Source organism: Pteropus medius, unplaced genomic scaffold, assembly GCF_902729225.1.
Source record: "Pteropus medius unplaced genomic scaffold, Ma_sr-lr_union100, whole genome shotgun sequence".
NCBI classification, from domain to species: Eukaryota; Metazoa; Chordata; class Mammalia; order Chiroptera; family Pteropodidae; genus Pteropus; species Pteropus medius.
Window position 1 is genome coordinate 3,534,562 of NW_024343578.1, and position 26,380 is coordinate 3,560,941.

The 26,380-nt window shown below is 34.2% G+C and overlaps 1 protein-coding gene across 16 annotated transcripts in view; it reads left to right on the forward strand.

Moving 5' to 3' along the window:
* The window catches only part of PBRM1 (polybromo 1), a 104,986-nt gene that overhangs the window by 28,780 nt on the left and 49,826 nt on the right, over positions 1-26,380 (forward strand). For 10 of the 16 annotated variants that reach the window (XM_039867489.1, XM_039867496.1, XM_039867497.1 and 7 more), the window contains 9 exons: positions 1,248-1,333; positions 2,102-2,197; positions 2,801-2,892; positions 4,356-4,569; positions 7,555-7,696; positions 8,836-8,933; positions 11,046-11,090; positions 16,413-16,689; positions 18,823-18,928. In XM_039867489.1, the coding sequence (XP_039723423.1) occupies positions 1,248-1,333; positions 2,102-2,197; positions 2,801-2,892; positions 4,356-4,569; positions 7,555-7,696; positions 8,836-8,933; positions 11,046-11,090; positions 16,413-16,689; positions 18,823-18,928 (1,156 nt within the window). The remainder of the gene's footprint in view (positions 1-1,247; positions 1,334-2,101; positions 2,198-2,800; positions 2,893-4,355; positions 4,570-7,554; positions 7,697-8,835; positions 8,934-11,045; positions 11,091-16,412; positions 16,690-18,822; positions 18,929-26,380) is intronic. The other 6 variants (XM_039867492.1, XM_039867498.1, XM_039867499.1 and 3 more) reach the window with 1 other exon arrangement.

Below are 26,380 nucleotides of genomic sequence, written 5' to 3' on the forward strand. Positions count from 1 at the left end.
TTGTCTTTTCCTTGACTGTTTGTGTTTTTAGTGCCATTTCAAGAAACCATTACCTTCCAAGGCCATGAAAATTTACACCTATGTTTTTTTCTAAGGATTTTATAGTTTTAGCTTTTACATTGAGAGCTTTGATCCATTTTTAATTAATTTTTGTTTATATGAGGTAGGTATAAGGTAGGAGTCCAGAATCATTCTTTTACGTGGGATATTATTTGTCCCAGTACCTTAAGTTAAAAAGGCTATTCTTTCTCTATTGAATTGTGTTAGTGCCCTTGTTGAAAATTAGTTGACCACAGATGTACGGGTTTATTTCTGGATTCAGTTCTTTTCCATTTGTCTGTATGCCAGGTAGACATATAGGTTCATTTTCATTTCACTTTTCAGTTAAATATCGATTTAGTCCCTGCATTTAAACCTCATAAATATAAAAAGCAGTCTTTAGTATAATATACAATGTAAAATGACTATTTCATTGCATTGCAGTTCACTCCTAGAGGTTTTGTAGTCCTGTAACGAATAGTTGCTTGTAGAAATTTCTTAAACTAATAACATATCATTGGGAATTTAGCAAAGGATGCTCAGGAAATCTTATGAAAGGAAAATCATTTAGACTTTCAGAATGCTGATTCAAGTACAGTGACTTTTGATATTAATTTTAACTTTTATCTTTCATCTTTTAAGAAACTTTACGTGAATAAACTATGAAGTGCTTGTACTTAGTCCTTGATAGGACATTTAAATAGGACATTTTAATAGTATTGTACTAATTGTTGATGCAGTTGAAATTTTTCTTTTTGGTTTGATTATTTCCCCTAAATGAAATTTTAGAAGGGAAACTTCTGGTTTGATATATTAGTATGCTATTAATTTAAGCAAATACATTCATACTAAGTTTATGTTATAGTCTTTATCTTAGAAGTGCATCTTTGTTTCAGTTTTTAGGTCAGTGTTCGCAGGTAGGGTTCATTGTATTTTCACCAGTTTTTTCTGTTCATCATAGGATCTTTGTCTATGTGTTTGACTAATTGTGAATGAGTGAGGAGGCTTTTTAACTTAGGTTTGGTTATGAAGATGTTTTGGAAGCTTTTGGAAAGGTTAGAGGATGCAGCTTTGTGGATATCAAATGGAAGGCTACTTCAAATGAAAGGAGTGCCATAGAAAGTGTCTAGTGCATGATTGATTGAGAGCATTTTAAACTGTCTTAATTTTCTATAGTTTTTCTAAGCAAAGTAATTTTATCTTGATAGGATGCAAATTCCATTAAAAAAATATTTTATATGAAAAAGGCAGAAATCGAACATCATGAAATGGCTAAATCAAGCCTTCGAATGAGGTAGGTCAATAAAAAGAATCTGAAATCCTTGTGCTTTTATTATTTGCCAGATTTTCTAGCTAGTGAAATCAGTACAGTAGAAAACACGATATATGTTGCATTTATAGGTTTTGTTTACAGTTGATAATGTGATACTAAAGAGAGTAGGGATAACTCTTACCAGCCATTTTAATGTACCCTAAAGGCTTTATTTTAAAAAGCAATTTTTAACACTTAGCACCAGTGTATTCTTTTATTGTTGTATAAATATTACATGTATATGTATACTTGTATATAACTTATAGTATGCCTATAATGTATACTATATGTAATATATATATTTTTTTATATTTGTATGTAATACATAGTAGTATATTTTTATTTATAGTAAGAGCATTTAGCCAAGTGTCAGGAGATCTAATCTTATCCTGGCTTTTCCTTGTGCTAGGACTAAGACTTTGAACAAGTTTCATTTTTAGGATTCTCTTTCCTCCTACCTGAAGTGAAAAGATTGTGTGGCTACTTTGGAAGCTTTTCTCTGACTCTGACATTTGCTTTGTTGCCAGATCCTCTGGTAACTAGTGACCATAAGCTCTCTAAGACCAGTCCTGGTTCATTCTCTTCCACAGAGCCCCCAGGTTTTGGAGCAAAGCCTGCTGCACAGTAAAGGGTCAGAAATATTTGAGCATTTAGAAAATAAGATGAAACTGGTAGTCTTATCTTGCTTACTTAGCATTCTGATTTCAGCTGTCAATTTTCTGACATTTTTTTAATTTTATATCTGAATAGAACTTCATCAAATTTGGCTGCAGCCAGGATAACAGGTCCTTCTCACAGTAAAAGCAGCCTTGGTGAAGAGAGAAATCCTACTAGCAAGTATTACCGGTGAGAGAGAGTGAGTGTGTTTAGTCTGAGAGCCGACCCATGTTTATGAGGATAGGCATAGTGGTGTTTGATTGATGGCTGTCTTAAAGTAATATTTTTGGGTATAGTTAAGTTACTAGAATTTGTTATCAAATACCTTATTTAAAAAGTTGAGATACTATCCTCACCTCTTTAGAGAATGCTTAAGCAGAAGTTGTTAGACAGTGCTAAGTATTACTAGTAAAATGTATGGTAAAATCTAAAAGATTTTGTGTTCATAATAGAATTTGTATTCATTGTAAAATATGAGCATCATAGAATTAACCAGTAATTATGAATAAATATTTTTTATTAAATAAGGTGTAGTGTCGTGTTTATGTATAAAACAAATTGCAAGTAGCCTACTTTAGGCTTTTTACCACCACACACTCGTAGGAGAAAAAAAAATGGTGTTGGCTAAAACTGATTATGGGGAATATAAAAAGTACAAAGATAAATTGAGGAGGCAGTTGAATAGAAATTCTTTTTCTTTGATATGAATGCCTTGTTAGCAGTTCCTGTTTCCTGTAAACAAATTATTATTATATCTTTCCATGTCTTCTAATTGTTCTTTTTTCTTTGTAGTAATAAAAGAGCAGTCCAAGGGGGTCGTTTATCAGCAATAACCATGGCACTTCAGTATGGCTCAGAAAGTGAAGAGGATGCTGCTTTAGCTGGTAGGCCTTAGGTTGTGACTAGTTCAGTGGCTTCTCAGTGGATCCTTCTGGTTAAGGAAAAATGCAATGACTGATCTGGCTGGGAGTTTTAGTTTGGAGTACATGCTATTTTGCTGCATTTTGATTGTACGCTTTGTTTGGCAGACTTATCAGAAGCTTACTGCTTTATTTTGTATTAAAACTCATATCTGAGTAAATTAATACTTCTTTCACAACAATTGGTTTGATAGCCTTAGCAGATCTTGGTTTCAAACATACGATGATAAATAATGAGTACTAGTGACACCATCAGGAAATCCCAGGAAGATATTCACATCATCTTAGATTTTCACGTCATTGGCTTATAGTTTCAGTAGGCTATAATTTCTTCTCTGCTAGACCTTATGATTTGAAGACAGATGTAAATTACAATAAGAGCAGTATCGTAAATTGTCTTTTAAACAAGTCCAACAAAGAGCATTGGGCACTAAAAATCCATGTAAAAGTATACAATTTGTTAAATAGCAACCTAAAGAACAGCTGTAGAGATATATTTGATTTCATTATCTGTCTTTCTCTTGTGTGATATAATATTTTTTATTTTACTGTAAATATTTTTTATATGCAGAGATAAAGTTTGTTTCATTAAGTTATTTTGGCATATCTTTTGATTTTATAATCAAGTGTGATACAACAGATTTTTCCAGCTGTAATTTTGTACTAAATCTATAGAAATTTCATAATTATTATAGCTACTTATTAAAGTACGAATTTAATTTTTTGATATTTATCTACAGAGTTAAATATTTTTTATTTAAATTAGGCCTAATCTTGTCAAAACTTGGAAGAAAACTATCTTTTCATTAGCTTTGTTTTTTGCTGATTATAATAGAGACACATGTTATGTTTAGGCTTCCTTCTAACATTTGGTTACTTCATTCACCGTATAGTAGTATAACAAATTGAGGGAAAACCACACCATTTACAAAATTCCTAAAAAATATTTATTGCCTTTTTTCCTAATAAGTAAGTACCTTTGTCACAAGAGGATTATTTAGTAACTTCAGCTATTAAGTAAAAAAAGTAGATGCCAGTCAATTACCTAATCCAAAGTCATGAAGATTTACACCTACGTTTTCTTCTAAGAATTTTGTAGTTTTAGCTTTTATATTTAGTTCTGAGATCTGTGACTATTTCTTGTCCAAGCACACTTAGCAGGGAGTCTCTAAAGAAGGCACATTTAAAAAGAAACTTTTGTAATAAAAACAGCATAACTTTTACTGTATAACTTTCTATTCAGCTTCTATATAATATTTCTCTAAGTAAACACAATTATATTAAGCATTACTAACATCTTTAATGAAGGTTAGAGATTATTCTTTTAAAATAAGTATTTTCAAACATAGCTTAACCTGGAAGATTGTTAAAAAGAGTTTTTTAAAGTACAATTCTTTCCCTTACAAATGCCTTCTTTTTCTTTTTAGCTGCACGTTATGAAGAAGGAGAGTCAGAAGCAGAGAGCATTACTTCATTTATGGATGTTTCAAATCCTTTTTATCAGCTTTATGACACAGTTAGGAGCTGTCGGAATAACCAGGGGCAGCTAATAGCTGAACCTTTTTTCCATTTGCCTTCAAAGAAGAAATACCCTGATTATTATCAACAAATTAAAATGCCCATATCACTACAACAGATTAGGTAAAATGTCTTCTACATTACTCAGTATAAATCTATTTTCTTGTGGTTGAGCCTGCACATATATCTTCCTTCCTAAAATAGATGAGGATATTAAAGGTAAAAATGTTTCCACATGTCTAAAGTATGCTAGAATATCACTCCCATATAAAAAGTGAGGAATAAATTTAGTTAAATACAAATATTCTTTGTACTGCAATAGAGTCAAGGGGCAAATAAATGAAATGTATTCTAGCTAGACATTTTTGTTTCAGATTGTGGATCATAAAAAGTCATGCAGCTCAAAACTTTATTTTCTTATAACTGAACAAAGTACAAAAATCTTTCTGCTTATACCTTTTACTGATCTTTTATGTACAATAATTTATCTGTATTTAAATTTTGTATCTGTAGTTGAACTTCCCAGAATAAACTTAGTCAGCTCTTAGAGAATTCATCAACTGAAACAATACCCGAAAGATGGTTCATCTTAGTTACCCTTTTCTGTTTAGAAAATGTTAAAGTGATCATTGGGAGTTCAGCCAGACAGAATACTTAAACCACCATAGTATCAATAAAATTAGTAGAAAATAAGTAATATTATAAAATATGTTTTGTAATTCCCACATGTGGGTTATGTTTTACATTATACTCAGAGAAGAAGCAAGTAAAAATAACTGGACAATGTCAGATTCATCTGGTGTGTACATGATGCTTTGATGGCAGATAACTAACCTTCCAAACAGGAATTAAAGTTTTTGTATTTACTGGAGTCTAGGAAATAAGGTTGTTTAACAACATATGTCTCACGATTTTACATTTGTAACTTCCGTTTTCGTGATTTGATCAGTAAGATTTATGGTGTTTTTATTTAATCCAAACTTTGGAGGTTTTGTACATAAGTAGGATATAGAAAATCAGCTGATTTGGCCCTCTTAAAATAACATGGCAATTAAAGGCTGCCATTCATTAAGAAATTAGCCCAGAAAATTGTCTTTTATACTCTTTTCCTAGAAAAGATGGTGACAGTCTTATAGATGTGAAGAGCTTCCCATTTAATTGGACAATGATGTCATTAGTTTTTTTTCTCCCAGACTTTTTGTTTTAATTCAGTCTAATTGGTTTAGTTCAGAAGACAAATCCTCAGCCAACTCATTCACCTGCCTACAACCTTCTTCCAAGTTAGAATTTTCTAATATAAACCTTGCTTTGTCAAGTCAGTAATTCTCTACCTTTCCCCTCTTTTTAACTTTAACAGTTGTCTGGCACACATGTGGGTGAGGAATAGAGAAGTGGCTGAGGCCTAGCTGGTAGCACACTATAATTCTGAAGGGTCGGCTTTTAGGATGTGTAATCTACCTTCTTTCCAAGGACACATGCTAGTCCAGTAGTACCTTACAGGAGCTGGGCTGTCTTCCGTGGTGCTCTACGTCAGAGCAGCAGGGAAACCTAGAGCAGTGCTGTCCAATTGAACTTTTTGTGATGGTGGAAATGTTATTTAATCTGTGCTGTTCATTATGGTAGCCACTAATTACACGTTACTGTTGAGCATTTGAAATGTGGCTAGTGCAACTAAGGAACCAGATTTTAAATTTTTTAAATTTTGATTTAAATAGCCATTATTTAATTTAAATAGTGGCTAATGGCTGCTATATTATACAACACAGTCTTGGGAAGATTTGTTGGCAGAAGAAAGATAGTTGAGTGTCATCAAAAGCAACAAAAATGCAAGATGGGCAGGAGCTGGACAGTGTGGCTCCATCCTTTATTCTCCATGATGCCCTTCCCTCTCCCCACTATCCTTGATTAACATCAGTCTGATAAATTATGATTTATTATAGATTGTCATTTATACACTTGGGTTCTCTGTTCTTTGTGGGTGTGGAGGACCCCTAGCACATTATCCTGGGGTTAGCAGGAAGAAGTCTGAGGCTGTAATTTAAATTCTAGATGCTAGCTACGTAAGCTGGTACTGAGCTGAGTTTGTGCTTAGTTGTTTTTTGTTTCATCCTAGAGACGTTCTCTAACTTTAATATCTCCTTAAGTACTATATGGAATCTGCATATTATTTTTGTCAATTTTAAGTAAAACTTTACATACAGAATGCATGATGCCATTATAAGAGAAAAGTCTGGAATCTACATGTATTCTGTGAAGCTGTTTATATATATGGTGGTTCTTAATACTATTTTTGTGGCTTTTATAGATAGCATGCAAGGGCTTCGATGAAGAGATTTCAGTCTATCCTGTCTAAATCCAAATAGAATTAGAGTTAGGGCAAACCTTGACCATTCACTTGGTACAAAGCATATAGGGATTTTAGGGGAGTTGGTATTAGTAATAACCATGTGTCTGAAAGACATTCTGAAATATCAAAATTCTTAAGACTTTTTTGCAAAATAATTTAAAACCTTAATTTTAATTAGTTACAAATGTTTGTATTGGAAGAATAATAGTGAATAGACTCTGACATATCTACCTCTGATTTACTGTCTTAAGACCACTCTTTATTGTCTATATACAACACTCGAGGGATAAATAGGTTATTCTAAATGCTCCTTCAATATATGGCCAGTACTTTCTCTTTTCTTTAACCCTCATGAACTGAAATGGCCTCTGATTTTCAGAAGTGGGTAGATTACCATGATTCTTGATTAGAATAGCTTAGTAAGCCTCCCTGATTTTTGTTTCTTCTTGCCACTAACAGGATTTTTCCATTAGATTTTTGCAAGTGTATTTGTAATTTACCCCTTACTAGGTCCTCTCATTACTTCTTGTAATGTTTGAGTTTGTTCTTTTGGATTTTCAGTTAAACTGTCATAATGCCTAAATATAATGTATTTTTGTCTCCTCACTTTATATTTTGAAATTGTCACTCCAGGCCACTCATGAGTCTCACTAGTAAAGATACCATCTATTGCTTATCAGGATTTTTGCACTGAACTTTCAGGAAGGATTTTTCATAATTTTCATAATGGAAAATTCTAACCATGTGTTTGTCTTTCACAGAACAAAGCTAAAGAACCAAGAATATGAAACTTTGGATCATTTGGAGTGCGATCTGAATTTAATGTTTGAAAATGCCAAACGCTATAATGTTCCCAATTCAGCTATCTACAAACGAGTTCTAAAATTGCAGCAAGTCATGCAGGTAGAATTTCTTGGTTTTGCCAAGTTGTTGAATGTATTACTGAAATAATCTTACACATTTTGAATGTGTTTTTAAGATGTGTGATTTCTCTCAGCAACATCACATCATTTGTTTCAGCCGCAGGTACTGCTGAGTATTTTTTTTATAGAGTCATCAGCACCATGTAGAATAGAAATAATAGTTAAGACTGGGTTAGCTTTGTGGGTAGAAGAAGCGGAGGTTTGTTTCTGGGGAGTGATCTTAGGTTCCTCAGGAAGTTTCTCTCTAATCGTAGGTGGTATTCTGTCATTTAAATTTTATATCTGTGGTTCTAGACTTGGTCTCTGTTGAGGTAAGTTTGGTTCTAGGAGAAAAAGCACATTAGGGCTAGTTAATTATAGTACAATGTCCGTGAGTTTATCAGATCCTTTCTGAGAGAACACCTTGGAGGATATCTGAGGTCACAGGTCATCTAGGGGTTTTGAGACAGAAAGGCATAGATATGAAATAAAAATTATCTACCTGTCAGTGTTTGATAGAATCTTTCTAGAAAGAGAATCTCAGAGCAAGGAAGCAGCAAAAGCAGTTTTAGATCACCTGTAGAATCTTCCTTTTTGTATGGTCAACATTGTGATCAGTGCTGCAGGTTTCAAGTATTGCCTTTTTAATATTCTGTGTGTGTTCCTCATGTCTGCTGTAGTTTGGCTTTCAGCTGTTTGGCAGAAGGCCTTTGAAAATGCATGTGATGAAAGTAGATCTTTCACCTCTCATATCAGACTTTCTCCTTAGCCGTACTGTTGCTTAAGTCAAGGATACCAAAGGCTATCTTTGAGTTGGCCTTACTTAAATGTGGCCAGCAGAGCAGGATGCCCCTACAACTTGCCTCAGTGCTTTTAACAAGTCAGTGCCCTTTGTAGTATTAAATGCAGTTTCGCTAGTGTTGACTCAACTCTCTGGATCCATTTTCTTAACCTACTTTTTTGTCACGCAGGCTTTTGTTAAACTGGGTTATTGAAAATGTTTAATGACTTTAATTTTATACATCCTATGTGTGGTTAGATCTTTCTGAGTGAATCTGGTATGTCTAGCTTTTTAATATTCATATATTCTAGGAGTGCTCAGCAGAGTGAGCTTGACTCCTGGGATGTGCTCTGTTTTAGGCAAAGAAGAAGGAGCTTGCCAGGAGAGACGACATTGAGGATGGAGACAGCATGATCTCTTCAGCCACCTCTGATACTGGTAGCGCCAAAAGAAAAAGGTATATACTCTTCTTATAGCTGGAGATATCTTCTCAGATTCTATTTATTTCATTCTAGATAAATATAGAAAATGTTTTTTTTTTAAGCTATCAAATATGAATTCTCTTATAAGCTTTAAATATTTGGTATCATGTCTTTTAGAATTAATTTGTAAATTGTATGATTAGCACTTTTTGTGTAAGTACCATATTGCTTTCAAATGATATAGATAGAAGGGACAACTACATATATAGGCTGGCAAAACATGTTATTCATTTTGTTGTCCAGATTACTTTGTTTTAACGTGGCATTTAAAGGATGCCACTTAAATCTAATTTAGGCAATTTTTACATGGTAAATTATAAAAATCGATACCATCACTGTAGTGAAGTAATTACCTTTAACCCCTTTGTTTTTCTTTGTTAATCTGATCTTTATTTGCCATTTTAAGGATGTCAGATTGTAAAATACCAAGTCATAACTTCTCGTAGTTCATAAAATGTTAAGCTAAATATTTGGTTTTATTTTTTTTCTAACCTTTCTCTCAAGTTTCCTAACCCTTTCTTTCTCTCATGGGTTTTATGGACGGAGACCTTACTGTGAGATTCTGAAGCTAGAATCCTATAAAAAATCATGCAAGATCATCTCTTTTGTCTGTGCCTCCTACATGGAGTTTCTCTAACTTGATCTTTGTGGAACACCATATTCTCCCTCAACCTTAACTATTTCACCATCTTTTTAGCAGTAATCAATTCAGGGAGGATACCTTAAGTAAGGAATTACCTAAGCACTAATAGTGGGGCTTGACAGATTCAAAAATTGAATGAAGAAGTCATCAGTAATTGTTGATACAGTTCAGTTCATGCATTAAAAGATCCACTAAGATCAGAAGATTTAAAAAGTGGTCTAGAAAAGATAAGCTGTCTTGTCTTACCCTCTTATAAATAGCATTTGGGGAAATTTTTTTAGCTTCAAAAATAACTTTGCTATGCTATGCCATGGTAACTAATTGATTGGTGTACCCTGAGATGTGAATCTCCTCCATTACTGGCCTATGAATTTCATCCTTCCAAGTTCTTAATTCCTTGTTATACCAGGGACAACGGAGGAAAAATGTGAAAGCAGATCAGAGACATCAAATCAAGAACATCTTTGAGTGTAATTATATAACTCTACTACAGCATCACCTGTGTTTTCCAGATCAGTCACCAATCAAAGATAAAAACTTCTCAGGCAAAAGAAGGTAATGGAGGCAAAAGTGATGGTACAGTTAGTGCCAACACTAGATGAAAAGAGAGATCTTAAACTAGTTAAGTGTTAAGAAAACAGTACTAAGGAAGCATTAACTCAGGCCAGATCTTTAAAATTACCTATTTCTGGCATGTAGTTTGTGGGACAACCCAAGTAGATTAAATAAAAGACATTACTCTCAAACCTCCCGTAAAAAGAAAACTGAGCATTATGTTCTTGAAACAAAATCTTACTTCAGAAAAAAAGTCCCTTTGGGAATAGGTTTCCTAGGAAATGTTTTGTATAATAAAATGAAAAATAAGAGAAGAACAAATAAAAATCGTGGCTAAAGCAGTAAAAGAACATACTCGGGTTTGAAATACAGGCAAGAGTGGATGATTAAGAGGTTGATAGAAGCAGGTCCTGTGCTTAGGACTTGACAAAGGAAGTAACATAATGAGCCTTTTAGAAGGTAGTTATGTTAAGAGGTTTTGGTAATAAGAAATAGACTTCTCCAAAATTTAGGCAAACACAGCAACCTAGTAAGTTAACTTAAGCTTGTCCAGAGAAGTCAGGGCCAAGTTTACCAAGTACCACTTGGTTTGACTCCTAAGTATTGTGTATGTTTCTATCTTTGCATTATTTTTTAATGTTAAAAAAAGTGAGAAAAATTAATATTGGTATGTTCTTTCCATTCTGGGAGTGCATTCTTCTCCCCCATCCCTCTACCCAAAAATCTGTGTGCTCTCTTCCATGTTGAAATGTTCCAAGTGTTCTTAATATCTTTTGTCATTTGGATTGAAGAGTCCTTTTTTCCTCAACCATATTTGGTTTATACATGACCCTCCAATGTTGCTTATTTTGTTTCTCTTCACATGTAATGTTTGTTTCTGCTTTCCCAGGAACACTCTTGACAGTGAGATGTTGGGTCTCAGGAGGCTATCCAGGTGTGCAGTCCTTTTTTATGCATAAACATGTTTTTAAAAGTATAATCTTCTGTGGTATGGTCAGTACTGATTAGGTGAAAAGTCAAGCCTTAAGCGTGTGAAATAAGTTTTATTTGGGTGCCAGTTTATTTTATGAATAAAGAAAGTATAACTTAGAAATATAATTAGTAAAGTCAATTCAGAATTAGTTAGCCTAGATATGTTCAGGAGCCTTAATTTGTTGCTAGTTTGGCTGGGGGCAGCAAGCCCTCTCACCAATCATTGTGGCTGTGCTTCTGCCGCATAAGGTAGAGGCTGAGAATATGGTGGCATTGCTGGTCTTCAGGGCCTAATGAGTGCTAATTCCCTTTCAGAGATGCCTTTTATAAACTGTGGAATGGCAGAGAGATTAAAATCAGTGTTGACAATCCAAGTAATGTCAGTCCTTGTTGGCACCTATCATTGGGTTAGTGCTTCTCAGCCATAAATACATTTCCTCAGTCTCTGATCTTGTCCGTATTTTATTTCTTTAAAAGCATCCATTCTTTAGCATGTTACTTATGATTTTAAAAACAGCCTATGAGTTGCCATGTTATTGTCCTAGTAATCATTGTGTGGTGTTTTTACTTTTACCTTTGTCATCTGGCATTCATGGAGTGTCAGTAGCTTGCAGGACACCAAACTCTGCTCTTACAGGTCATAAAGGAGAGCATTTCGTTTCTCTACCTGCCAGGAACTTATTAGCTAGGAAAAGTCAAGTTAAAAATCGAACTATGTGGGAGCAATATACTAAAATAATTACTTAAGGTACACAATTATATAGTTGTATAGAAATGTTGCATACTTGCCCAAATAGCTTTAGGAAATAAGATTTCCCTACCATGCTTTTCCTTGGAAGTTAGGTGTTCTAAACTTATCTACATGTTACTACCATATGTAGTCCACCCTTCATAATTACTGTGTTATCATTATCTTCTTCCTAATATTTTTCTTAAAAGTTTCCTTAGTAAATTCTTAAAGGTCATAGGTTGTATTTCTTTCATATCATTCACGGTGTATGGCATTGACTCTGGGTAGTAGTAGAAATAGAAATGCAAGGCGTTGTGGAGTATTGTTATAACCCCAAGTTCTATAGCCTGACTCTCCAAGTTCAAATGCCAGTTGTTATTAGCACTGTGACCTGAGCCTCATCTCAGATTTCCTCATCTGAACAAAGACTTGATGACAGCACCTGCATAGGATTGCTGTGAGGACCTGATTGATTAATATGTTTAAAGCCCTTAGAACTGAGCCTGGATGCAGTAAATACTCAATAAATGTAGCTCTGATTATTTTCTGGAAGTAGTTTCTGTTGACATCAGGATTTGAAATAAGTACATTTCATTTTGTTTTTAGGCAAATGTTACTAGTCTGGGAAAACACATTAGAAAAGATGAATGAAAGGTTTTATTCCTTGAAGACTTGAAGATAAAATGTAGCAAGCCTTATAAAAGAGAGCCATTTGGCTTTACTTAGTTTAACAGCAGGCACCGCTGAAACTCTAGGGACAGGGATTTAAATGTTGGGATACCTTGAAGCCTATAAACAGAAATGACTTTGATTAGACAGGCTCTTGGTAAGTGTTAACTTGGGAAAGGGAAAGACATGATAAAAGCAGCCTGGTGTTTATCAGGTGATTCAAATCTCACTTCTGATTACTTATTTTATGGCCTTAGGCATTCAATTGACCTCTCTAAGCCTCTGTTTTTACATCTACAAAGTCGGGAAAATTGTACCTGATTTTCAAAGTTTTGAGAATTAAATGAAAATGTATTTATAGTGCTTAACAGTCACTGGCATATGATAGAAGTGTTAGCTATAACTATGACTTTTATGTGTATATATACAAATATGAGTACATAGAATAATAAATAGTTTCAGGGGAAGAATAATGATAAGGATATTTGAGAAAATGGTGAGCCACAAAGTACGAAGGTTAGTACTAACACTGTGATGTGAAAAATTGAAAGATTGGATCTAGAAGGGCTATGGAGTTCCTCTTAAACTTGGTGAAAACTAAGAGAAACAAAGAGTAACAATAATTCCAGTGTCAGGCTGGGTTGTGAATCAGGAGGTTGATGTTGGTGGTGGTCCTGGAAAACCAGGGATACAGAACAGAGCCTCTACTAGCTTATAATCTTTGTGCAAATTAGAAAAAGCACCCATCTCTCAAGATACTTGACTTTCATTTGTTGGAAAATTTCTGTAATATTCTGATTTTGTTCACATAGGACCATTTATGGCCTATCTCCTATAAAATTCTAGAATTGTATGTTTATTAAAACAATGTATGTGATCTGAATCGGCATTGCCTTATGTCCACAACAATAAACAGCCCTGGTTTTGAACTCCCTTAAAATGTATTTTACCTTATTGTGTTCAAAGATTCTGATTAAAATAAGAATGAGTATGCCAGTTACCAGGTCTGGGATTTAATTTTATGCACCTTTCTCAAAATGGGGAAGAGTTTACAGTCAAAGAGAGGACGAGCAGTAGGATGCATGCATAGAAGGTTTCTAGGAAGAATCTAAAAAGCAAAGTGAAATTGAAAACAGTAACTAGAAAATATCAAATAGGGGAATATCATAGCTTTTTTTTGTTATGTAAAGTTTATCTCATTTCAAAAAATATTTGAAGCTACTTTCAAAAGTCATAGGATAATAAGGTTTGACATCCATATTGGAAAAAGATACAGCAAATATACCAGCCACTCAATCTAATACAGTTATTATAAAAGAGAAGAAAGTTTAGCTCTGCATTTTTTCTGGCAGCCAGATTAAAAGTAATGGACCAGTGGCTCAGTCTCAAAGGCAATATAACAATCTGGAAAAATGTAAACAAAATAACAAAACTGGATTTGTCAGAGATCACTAAGTGACCTGAATAACAAAAGTTTTGCTTGTCTTTGAGGATGGAAACCAGTTACACATCACTCTCTTAAAGCATGAATGATGTAAATGGAGAAAGGATGCTATTAGTAATATAAGTCCTAAAACAGTAAACTTCAGTTATTAGAGCAGTTTCTTAAGCACAATTAAATTTGACATTGGGAGTATGTCCCATTCAGAGTTGCCTAAGGCCAGAGATATTCAAGGTAGAAGAATGGACCAGCCACTCGCCATTCTTTTACTTTTTGACATTTTCCCTAAAATTTAGTTTAAAAGTTTTCCTCCTCTTTAAAAAATCTTGTAAAAATTTACCCTAGACTCACTGTCAGATTAGAGTATTTGTAGTTTCATACAGAAAAACCTAATGGTAATGGGAGTGGTGTGGTAGAACCAGGAAGCAAACAAAACTGATCTTTTGTTTCAGATGAGGGCCTTAATTGAAATTGTTTTGCTTGGTATTACTGGAATGAAGAGTGATTTCATTCTGAACTGATGATTGAAGAGACCTTTTAATTTCAGAGTTTCAGAATTAAATTCTTGAGTCTTCCTTTTGAAGTTCAGCCCTCACAATCGAGATATAAAGAAACTATATTTGACTTTAGTAGTTTTAGGTATTCTGTCATACCAGATTCAGGTTCTGAAATTTTTCTTTAGAGGCTTCCTGAAAGTTAAAGTCATCTGTTTCCTAGTCACTACCTAGATGTAGAACTCTGGTATTGGAGCTTTGTCCCTACTTCCCCTTTCATTATCCACTTGCCAAAGTCCTAGACTGAGATTACTCTTCCTCTCACGTCATTGCCCCAGGATACCTCTTTGGATAAATAGTCTCCGCTAAATCAAACAACTCGTAGATTGCCATCATCTAACAATCACTTACTTGACATAGAGACACAAAAATACTGAAGAGGAGGAAATAGCAAGGATGATCCCAGGCCATCAAGGGAAATGAGCAGTCTGAGTAAAGAGACAGGTGATGAAGATGATCCCAGCCCTAGGACAAGGGTTCTTTTTCTCTCCTAAAAGAATCACTTTCAGGTTCCCTTGAGCCCCATGATTCTAAGAAGACGCACATTTCTGAGACATTTTAAATTCTTGACTTAAGGATAGATATTTATTATCTGTTAATTATTCTTTATGGAATTTTGTTTCTTTTTTTAAAAAAAGCATATTTTGAACCTTGGAGAGCAAATACCTAGCCTTTGACTTCTTCATGACCCAGCAGTAGAGTGAGTGGTGGTCAGATGACTGGACCTAGGAGAGCCATTCAGCCACATAGTTTGCTTCAGGAATGAGCTTCTTTCCCTTTATAAGATAGGAAACAGATAAAAAAATATTTATCTCTAAGTACTACATTATAAGATCTTAAGTGTCTGTTGATTAGAAACTAAGTTATATAAGTCATTTCTTTTTATTACCTACCTGACTGCTCACTTGGAGAATGCTGTTTCAAATCTGGCTAGATTTTATCAGTGTCCTGAAGACATACAGTGGGCCAGAAATCATATTTGAAGATTATCTCTTCTAATAATTCACTGGACTACTCACTTGGAGCAGGTCATTTAGCCTCTCTGAGCCAGTTTTCTCAACAATTAGAAGATTAGCCTGTGTGTTCTTATGGGCCCCTTTTGAACTCATGTTCTAATCTTTGGTCCCTTGTATTTTTTTTCATACTATTCACATCTGTTTCTTAGCATAATGTCTCACTAGGAAAATTTGGAGAAGAAAACAGGGATTCAAAGATGAAAATTACTCAAAAGCTCAGCTGAACCACAAACCCTTTATTCTTTAAGCTAGGTTGGTATTGTGGAATAAAACTGATAGAGGGAAGGAGCAAGGACTGACTCTGACAGGATAAATGCAAGAGAGACTTGTACCTACTATAGAGACACTAGTCTGGCAGACAGCCTCCCTTTGTTTTCTGGTATTGGGATGTGCAGGTATTCAGAGTGGTTGTCTTAAGAGATTAAACACCTTTTGTCTGTGTGTTTATTTTTTTTGTTTGTTTAGTAAAGACTTTTAAAAGCAATAGAGAATCAGTAGCTTTCCACTTTTGCTCTATTAAAAATGAAAAAATATATTTCAGTTGGTAATAAGATTTCATTTTCTTTGGCTGTCTGACAAGATCTTTTTTCAAGCATTGTATTTCATAAATATTCTAAACAGGTCTGGTGTTCATTGGCTGCTCCTGCCATAGTCACTATGTTTTAATGATTTTGGAAATTTTCCTAGTATTTGTTCATAGCTTGCAGCATGTTTACTATATTTATAGCATATGTAATCAGTAAATTATAATCATAATGAAGCACCTGCCCATAAGATTAATTCGTAACATTTCATGTTCACACTTGTATATGTATATATTTTTTAAAAACCTGAATCTGTTCTCATTTTTTTCCCTTTTCTATTCCCCTAACAGTAAAAAGAACATAAGAAAGCAGCGAATGAAAATCTTATTCAATGTTGTTCTTGAAGCTCGTGAACCAGGTACAGGCAGAAGACTTTGTGATCTGTTTATGGTTAAACCATCCAAAAAGGACTATCCTGATTATTATAAAATCATCTTGGAGCCAATGGACTTGAAAATAATTGAGCATAACATCCGCAATGACAAATATGCAGGAGAAGAAGGTATGATAGAAGACATGAAGCTGATGTTCCGGAATGCCAGGCACTATAACGAGGAGGGTTCCCAGGTAAGAATGTATAAAAATCCTGGAGTAGACACATTTTCTTTTGGGTGCTTGTGGAATAATGCATTTTGAGAGACCAGGTCTAGAGTCCTAACTTAGGTTATTCTTCTCAGTGACTAGCTTAATACTTTGTCTTCTTTTAAATGTTTAAATGGGAAGCAGTGCATTATAAAGTTTAAAAGTTTATACTCTGTAATCCTAGATTTGAATCCTGTTCTGCAAGTTCCTGTGTAAGTTACTTATCTTTTCTAAGCCTCATTTTTCTCATCTGTAAGTTGGGGATGATAATGGTATTTACATCAGGGTGGTTGTAGGATCTAAATGAGATAATGTATCCAGAGCATGTAACAGTGCCTGGGATTTGAATAAGCACTCAAATGAAAGACAACAGCATTAAAATCTTTCATCATCATTATTACTCTTCTCAATAGCCATACTTCTTCAAGGATTGTCTATAAAATGGTATGATAATATAAGAATGATAATATTCCCATAAATGCACCTCTAAATAATTGATTTTGTTATGAAGTATCTTGGTTTTCAGTTTTTTATCAATATAGCTAAGAGACATTCTTTGATATTTTTTCTATTTCAAATCCTTTAATTTTTTTTATTGAGATATAATTGACATATTACTTTCAGATATGTAACATGATTCAGTATTTATATATACTGTTAAATGATCACAGTAAATCCAGTTAACATTCATCACCATACATAGTTACAAAGTTTTTTTCTTATGGTGAGAACTTTTAAGATCTACTCTCTTAGCAGCATTCAAATACGTAGTACAGTATTATTAACTGTAGTCATCATGCTATACCTTACGTCCCCATGATTTTATACCTGAAAGTTTGTACCTTTTGCACCACTTCATCCATTCCACCCAACCCCCAATCCCCACCTCTGGTAACTACCAGTCTGTTCTCTGTATATATGAGCTCGGAGGGTTTGGGGGTTTTTTTGTTTGTTTTTGTTTATGTTTTTAGATTACATATATAAGTGAAATCATATAGTATTTGTCTTTCTCTGACATTTCATTTAGTATAATGCCCTCAGGTTTCATCTATGTTGTTGCAGATGGCAGGAGTTCGTTTTTTATGGCTGAATAGTATTTGTATGTGTGCGTGTGCATACGTGTGCATGCATAGTATTTGCATGCACACGCACATACCACATTTTCTTTATTCACTCATCCATTGCTGTACACTTAGGTTGTTTCCATATTTGGCTATTTTAGTGAACATGGATGGGGGTGCATATATATTACTGAGTTTTCTTTATCTACTTTAAATCTCCCAGAAATAAAATAAGATTTTTAAATCTTTTTTTTCCTTTCTTCTACTATATTTGACTATGAAATAAAGTAGGCACTGAGGGTGTTTATGATCAAAGAAATGGTTCTGTTGTAGGAGTTTACACCGTCCTCAGTGTCATTGAGTAATGTGCCCTTTTCTGCCACGAGTAGAGAAAAAAAGGCACTCTTAAGAGGTGGTCAAAGAAGAGAGGTCATTTATTCCTTCAGCCCTCTGCTCTGATGCCAGTCAGGGTGGACAGAGCCTCCGCAGGGGAAGTGGGAGACCAGTGGGTGTTTAACCTTATTCTCAGCTACATTATACCACCCTTGACGTAGTCTTCGGAGAGAAAGATCCTAAGCAAGGATTGTTGCGTTTCACAGATCAGATTCCAGACTATAAACTCACACTGATGCTAATTTCCTTTTAAAATGGAGTTTGAGGTAGTGCTCTCCAACTAACAGATATTTTTAATTTTCATTGAGCTAAGTCTGCTACTTTGAGGGTCCAGTGGAAGAGAGATTTATGAAGAAAACAACACATGTAAATATAAATATGTTTCAGAACTTCTGTAGAAACGTAAAATGATCCTATTATAGTAGTTCTCAAACGTTAGCATACATAGCTGCATATTAAAATCACCTGGAAAGCTTAACAACCAAGTGAGGCCTAGGCCCACCTCACAGAGATGTGATTTTGTTGCTTGGTAGCGATCTCAAACTTTATTTCTTTAGTTCCAAACTATTCTAACCTATGTTTTTAAAACTTCTTTATGAATGTATATTATATTTCAGTAGGAAGTGTTTTAAAAACTCATTTTAAATATATTTATGGAATATAGGTTTACAACGATGCCCACATCCTGGAGAAGTTACTCAAGGATAAAAGGAAAGAGCTGGGCCCTCTGCCTGATGATGATGACATGGCTTCTCCCAAACTCAAGCTGAGTAAGGCAGCTTCATACTTTGTTATTTAGTGTAGTCTATCAAGGATAGATTACTGGTATACTGAAATAATATTTAATTGGTGAATATATTTGAACTTGCACTCTAGCATGGAGTTTCTTCTCTTCTCTCAAGCATTCTCTTCTATATTTTAAGCCAACTATAGAAAGCATGTGAGAATAGAATATAATGTCATCAGTTTTGTTTACTTTCTTGAATGTGGTGGGCATTTTGTAAATGTTAAATAGTAAGAATGGATATTTTTTCTACATATGAAAATAGAAGAGTATGGTGGCAGATTTTGTTTTTGTGTATTTGTTTCCTGATTACTAAAATTAAAAATGAGTCCCACCAGCTTGTCCTAGACAGAATTTGTGAGATTAGAAATGTCCAACCACTGTACTGGAAATTAAGTCAGCTGTCTTTTGAATGTGTTCCATAGATGGTGGTTATATTAAAAACTATGAGGGAAGAGAAGACAGTAAAAGTAATTAATACCATTGAGCTAAACAAGAGGTTTCTGCCTTATTTAAATAATCTAAATGAAGTAAATACCAACAAATGGTAGTGATGTTGTCAAATATTTTTTAGAGCCATGTTTACTGAAAGGGGGAAAAACAAATAGACCTGGCTTTTTGTATGAAATGGCTGAAGCTGAATTTTACAATAGCTTTGGATATGATTGCTAAGTGACTTGTTAAGGTGTTTGTTTATTTTTTCATGGAACTAAAAGCATACAGACGATTTACAGAAATGAAAACCTTCTACTTTTTAGAGACACAAAGTCTTTTAAAACTAGAACTGATTAGATTAGTTGAGTTACGAAGCTGAAGATTGATCGGTCTGTCAATAAATAGTTAAATAGATAATTTAACAGTAACTTTAAATATGTATAAATACATGTACATTATTAAGTTCAAGAAACGGAGATTTTATTTTATTTTTAATTTTTTTATATATATATTTTTTATTATAGTGACATTGGTTAATGAAATTCAGTAAATTTCAGTAAGGCATATATATGTATTGCATTGTGTGTTTACCTCCCATAGTTAGATTTCTGTCACCGAATATTTGATCCCTTTTACCCCATTTACCTCCTTCTTCCCCCTCCCCCACTCTGGTAACCACTAGTCTATAGTTCATGTCCATGAGTCTCTGTTTGTCCTATTCCTTTGTCGCTTTTAGGTTTATATCCCACATATGAGTGATATCATGTGGTTTTCAACTTTTTCTGTCTGGCTTATTTCACTTAGCATGGTTATCTCAAGGTCTGTCCACATTGTCACACATGGTAGCATGTCATCTCTTCTTATGGCTGAGTAATATTCCATTGTGTATGTGTACCACATCTTCTTTATCTGTTGTAGGACACTTCGATTGCTTCCATGACTTGGCCACCGTGAATAACACTGCTATGAACATCGGTGTGCAAGTATCTTTTCGGATATGAGCTTTCAATTCTTTGGGGTAAATACCCACCCAGTAGAGGGATTGCCGGATCATATGGTAGATCAATTCCTAGTTTTTTATTTGAAGAACCTCCATACTGTTTTCCATAGTGGCTATACCAGTTTGCAGTCCCACCAGCAGTGTATGAAGGTTCCTTTTTCTCCGCATTTTCTCCCACATTTGTTATTTCTTGTCCTTTTGATAACAGCTATTCTGACAGGTTTGAGATGGTATCTCATTGTGGTTTTAATTTGCATTTCTCTAATAGCTAGCAATGTTGAGCATCTTTTCATATGTTTGTTGGCTATTTGTATGTCTTGGGAGAAGTGTCTGTTCAGGTCCTCTGCCCATTTTTAATTGGATTCTTTATTTTTTTGTTGTTACTGAGTTGTATGAGTTCTTTGTGTATTTTAGATATTAGACCCTTATCGGAGGTGTCGCTTGCAAATATATTTTCCCATTCAGATGGTTGTCTCTTTACCTTGCTGACAGTTTCTTTTGCTGTGCAGAAGTTCTTTAGTTTGGTGTAGTCCCATTCATTTATTTTTGCTTTTACAAATTCATAAAATCTTCTTTAAGTCCAAGGTCCTTGAGTTTAGTTCCTATGTATTCTTCTATGCAATTTATTGTTTTAGATCTTATATACAGGTCCTTAATCCATTTCGAGTTAATCTTGGTGTGTGCTAATTAGACCAGTCTGTTTTCATTCTGTGGCTTTCTAGTTTTCCCAGCACCATTTATTGAAGAGGCTTTCCTTTCTCCACTGTATGTTTTTGGCTCTTTTATCAAAAATTATTTGCCCATTTAAACATGGGTTTACTTCTGGACATTCAGTTGTATTCCACAAGTCTGTGTGCCTGTTTTTCTGCCAGTACCATGCTGTTTTGATCATTGTTGCTTTGTAGTATAATTTGAAGTTGGGCAGAGTGATGCCTTCAGCCTCGTTCTTTTTCTCAGGATGGCTTTGACGAGTCGGGGTCTTTTGTGCTTCCATACGAATCTGACGATATTTTGTTCTATTTCTTTAAAAAATACCGATGGGATTTTGATAAGGATTGCATTAAATCTGAATAATGCTTTAGGTAATAAGGTCATTTTAACTATGTTGATTCTTCCAATCCAAGAATGCGGGATATCTTTCCGTTTCTTTGTATCTTCTTCAAATTTTTTTTATTTGGGTCCTATCATACAGGTCCTTCACATGTTTTGTTAAATTTATTCCCAGGTATTTTATTCTTTTTGTTGCAATTGCAAAAGGAATTTTTTTCCACTTTTTTTTATAGTTCATTATTAGAGTATAGGAATGCTATGGATCTTTGAACATTGATTTTTGTATCCAGAAACTTTACTGTATTTGTTTATTGTTTCTAGTAATGTTCTTGTGGAGTCTTTAGGGTTTTCTATATAGAGAATCATGTCATCTGCAAATAGTGACAATTTGACTTATTCATTTCCCATTTAGATGCCTTTTATATCTTTCTTTTGCTTAATTGCACTTACTAGGACCTCCAATGCTATATTGAATAATAGTGGCGAGAGTGGGCAGCCTTGTCTTCTTCCTGATCTTAAAGAAAAAATTTTTAGTTTTTCACCATTAAGTGCCCCTGGGATGAAGCCCACTTGATCGTGGTATATAATCTTTTTAATATGTTGCTGTGTTCGGTTCACTAGTATCTTATTTAGGATTTTTGCATCTGTGTTCTTGAGAGATATTGGTCTGTAGTTTTCTCTTTTTGTGTGTTATCTTTACCAGGTTTTGGTATATCAGGATGATACTGGCCTCATAAAATGAGTTGGGAAGTATTTCCCCCTCTTCGATATTTTGGAAGAGTTTGAGGAGAATAGGTATTAAATCTTCTTTGAATGTTTGGTAGAATTCCCTGGTGAAGCCATCTGGTCCTGGACTTTTACTTTGGTAGGTTTTTGATGATTGTTTCAATTTCCATACTGCTGGTCAGTCTATTTAGATTTTCCAGATCTTCTTGATTCAGTCTAGGGAGATTGTATTTTTGTAAGTACTGGTCCATTTCTTTTAGGTTATTAAATTTGGTGTTATATAGTTTTTCACAGTGTTCTTGTATGGTCTTTTATATTTCTGCAGTGTCTGTCATAATTTCCCCTCTTTCATCCCTGATTTTGTTTGTTCGTGTCCTTTTTTCTTTAGTGAGTCTAGCCAGGGGTTTGTCAATTTTATTAATCTCCTCAAAGAACCAGCTGTTTGTTGCATTTATTTTTTCTATTGTTTTTTTGTTTCCAATTTCACTTATTTCTGCTCGAATTTCAATTATTTCTTTCCTTCTGCTCAGGCTTCATTTGTTCTTCATTTTCTAGTTTTGTAAGATGAAGCGTTAGGTTGTTTATTTGGGCTCATTCTTGTTTTTGGAGGTAGGCCTGTGATGGTATGAACTTTCCTCTTATGACTGCTTTTGCCGTGTCCCAAAAGTTTTGATATGTACTATCATTATCATTTGTTTCTATGTATCTCTTGATCTCTCTTTTTATTTCTTCTCTGACCCAGTAGCATGTTGTTTAATCTCCATGTATTTGTGATTCTGTTAGTAATGGCTTTACATATTTCTGGGGTCCCTGATTGGGAGCATAGATATGATTAAGTATTATATCTTCTTAGTGTATGATTCCCTTAATCATTATGTAGTGTCCCTCAGTATCTTTCTTTACCTTTTTTATTTTGAAGCCTATTTCATCTGATATCAGTACTGCTACTCCTGCTCTTCTCTGAATGCATTTTGCTTGAAATATCATTTTCCACCCTTTCACTTTGAGTCTTTATTTGTCTTTGGAACTGAGATGTGTCTCCTGGAGGCAGCATATGGTTGGGTTTTGTTTTTTGATCCAATCTGCAATTCTGTGCCTTTTTATTTGTGAATTCAGTCCATTTACATTTATTGAAATATGAGGTTTTCCTACAGCCATTTTATCTTTTGCTTTCTGGTAGTTTAGTGTTTCCATTGCTTCCTTGTCTTTGTGTGACTGTTTTCTTAATTTTGTTTGGGTTTTATGGATTTTCCTTCTGGTCCTTCTTGTTTTGTGTTATATACTTCATTTCTGAATCTTTGGCATGTAGTTACCATTACAGATATGTAGAAGATAGTTATACACACAGACACACACACACATACATATACATACATATATATATTAGTCCATTTTCTCCTTTGTGTACCTTATCTCCAGTCCTCTTTGCGAATTTGGATCTTTGAATCCTCCCCTTTTCAGTCATTGTTGTCTTCGTTTGTCCCTATGTATGCTGAACGTTCATTACTATCTTGCTATAGCAAATCTTTACCTTTTGTTTAAGATTATAATGCCCTGTTCTTAGTAAGGGTTGCACTCCTCTGCTTCTATCTGCCTACTAATTGCCTTACACATAGTTATGTATTTTTTTTGTCATTTTGTTCTAGGTGAGCTGACCCCCTTTGAGTATTTCCTGTAATGAAGGCCTCGTAGTGGAGAATTCATTCAATTTTTATATGTCTGGAAAGGTCTTTATTTCTCCTTTATATCTAAAGGAGAGCTTAGCTGGATACATTATTCTCGGCTGGTAGTTCATTTCATTTAATAGTTTGCATATTGGTTTTCACTCCTTTCTGGCTTGTAAGGTTTGTGCTGAGAAGTCTGAGGATAATTTAATGGGTTTTCCTTTATAGGTTATCATCATCTTTTCCCTGGCTGCCCTGAGAATTCTTTCTTTGTCGTTGATTTTTGATGATTTTAATACAGTGTGTTGTGGAGAAGGCCGTTTTGGGTTGAGATAATTGGGTGTTCTGTTGACTTCTTGAATTCCAAGGTCCCACTTATTCCTTCGATTTGGAAATTCTTATCCACTATTTGTCTGAAAATGTTTTCTAATCCCTGCTCCTTTTCCTCCCATTCGAGAATTCCCATTATTCTTATGTTTCCTTTCTTGATGGTATCAGTTCTTGTATTTATTTTTCATTACTTTTCATTCAGTTTCTCTCTTCATCTGTTTTATTTCTAGATTTCTGTCTTTGATGTCACTGATCTAAGCTTGCTGTTTCATTTTTCATCTCTTTGAGTGTGTTCTTCATCTTCATCTCCAGAAGTTATTTGTTGTTGTTGTTGTTTTTGAGGATTTCAGTCTCCTTGCTCAAGAACTTAAGAACTCATTCTGCTCATCTAATTGTTTTTTCAATTCCTGAAATTGTTGATATGATTTGTTTCAGATCTCATCGAATTTTTTAAGTAGTACCATCCTAAATCTCTGTCATTTAAGTCACATATTTCTATGTCTGTAAGCTTAGTTTCTGGAGCTGTTTTTTCACTTTGGTTTTTTCATGATATTTAATGGACTGTCTCTCCACCTGGGCATTAATAGAAGTGTATTCTTTTTATCAGAAAAAAAGATCTATTATATAAAGGTGTCTCTTTAGCCCATTCCCTGGGTACTGCTGCTGTGTGGAGCTCACAGCTCTCCCAGGCAGGGCTCTTCAGGGAACCTGCCACATCTTCTCCCCACCCCCTAAAAGGAATTTTCATGTGTAATGTTAATTTCCTTTTCCTTTCTCTGTTTTACATTATGGAAAATTTTAAGCACATACAAATATAAAGAATGATACAGTGAATCTGTGTATACTATACTTGTTACAAATCAACGTTATCATGATTGGGTCATACTTATTTCCTGTATTCCCTTTTCTCTCTCTCTCTTTTTTTTTTTTTTTTTTTTTTTGTTTTAAATTATTTTAAAGAAAATGCAATCATGTCTACATAGTTTATCCTGCATCTATAAAATCCAGGTATAGTTGACCTTTGATTAGCTCGAGGTTTACGGGTGTGTGCCTAAAATCTCCCATATCACTTAAGTGAGCTCTCATACACAGATTCCCAATCCAGGATCGAAAATACTGTTTTCAGTCCAAGGTTGGTTGAATCACAGATTTGAAACATAAGGACACAGGGAGCCAACTGTATATTTATCTTTAAAAAGTTCATATGCAAGTAATTGGCCTGCACAGTTCAAACCCATGTTGTTCAAGGGTCAATTGAATTTTCTTAAATAACTGTGAAGTCATTATCACACCTAAAAAATTTAGCAATTTCTTAGTTTCTTGATCTCGTCTAATATCTGACAGATTTTCAGATTTTACTGATTTTCTCACAAATATACTTTTACAGTTGGTTTCTTCAAATCAGGATCTAATTAAATTTATATATATATATAGACACACATACACACGTATATAAAAATACTTTTAATTGTTATACTCTTAAACTCATAATCTAAAGCAGTCTCCCTCCTTTTTTTTTTATCTTTATGCCATTGACTGTTTAGGAACTAGGTCACTTTTTTGTTCAGTCCAAAGTTCTGGGTTAGTGAGTTCACTTCCTTGTGATGTCAGTTAACTTTTTCTTATATTACCTTTATTTCTCGAAAATGGAAATTAATTCTAAAGGCTTGACTAGATTTCATTTCAGCTTGGCAAGGCTGCTTCATGATAGGTTTTCTACATTTATATTGCATCAAATCTTGGGGCAATGTTTGATTGAGGTAGAATCCAAAGAAGATCCACACATTGCATTTGATTAGTGTTTCTTTTAATCTATAAATTCCTCTCCATCTCTCTTTTTCATTTTTTTTCTTCACAATTTCTTTGTTGAATAAAGTGGGTTTATACTATAGTTTCCCACAGTCTGGGTTTTGCTAATTGCATCCCTTTGCTATAGTTAAACGTTCTTTTTGTCTTTTGTGTTTCCTATAAATTGGTAGTTGGAGCCAGAGACTTGATTGAATTTTGACTTAGATTTGATCCTTGTCTCCTCCCTTTGGCACAAAAACCAACTTCAGAGGTAATATATGGTCTTCCATCAGGTGGCTTGTAATATCTGGTTGTTTCTGTCCATATATTAATAGTTATTGATGCTTATTACATTAATTCATTAAAGAGAGGTAAAAATAGTGATAGTTTAATGTTGTCACTCCTTATTTACTAGCTAGAATATTTCTATATAGAGAAACTTTGC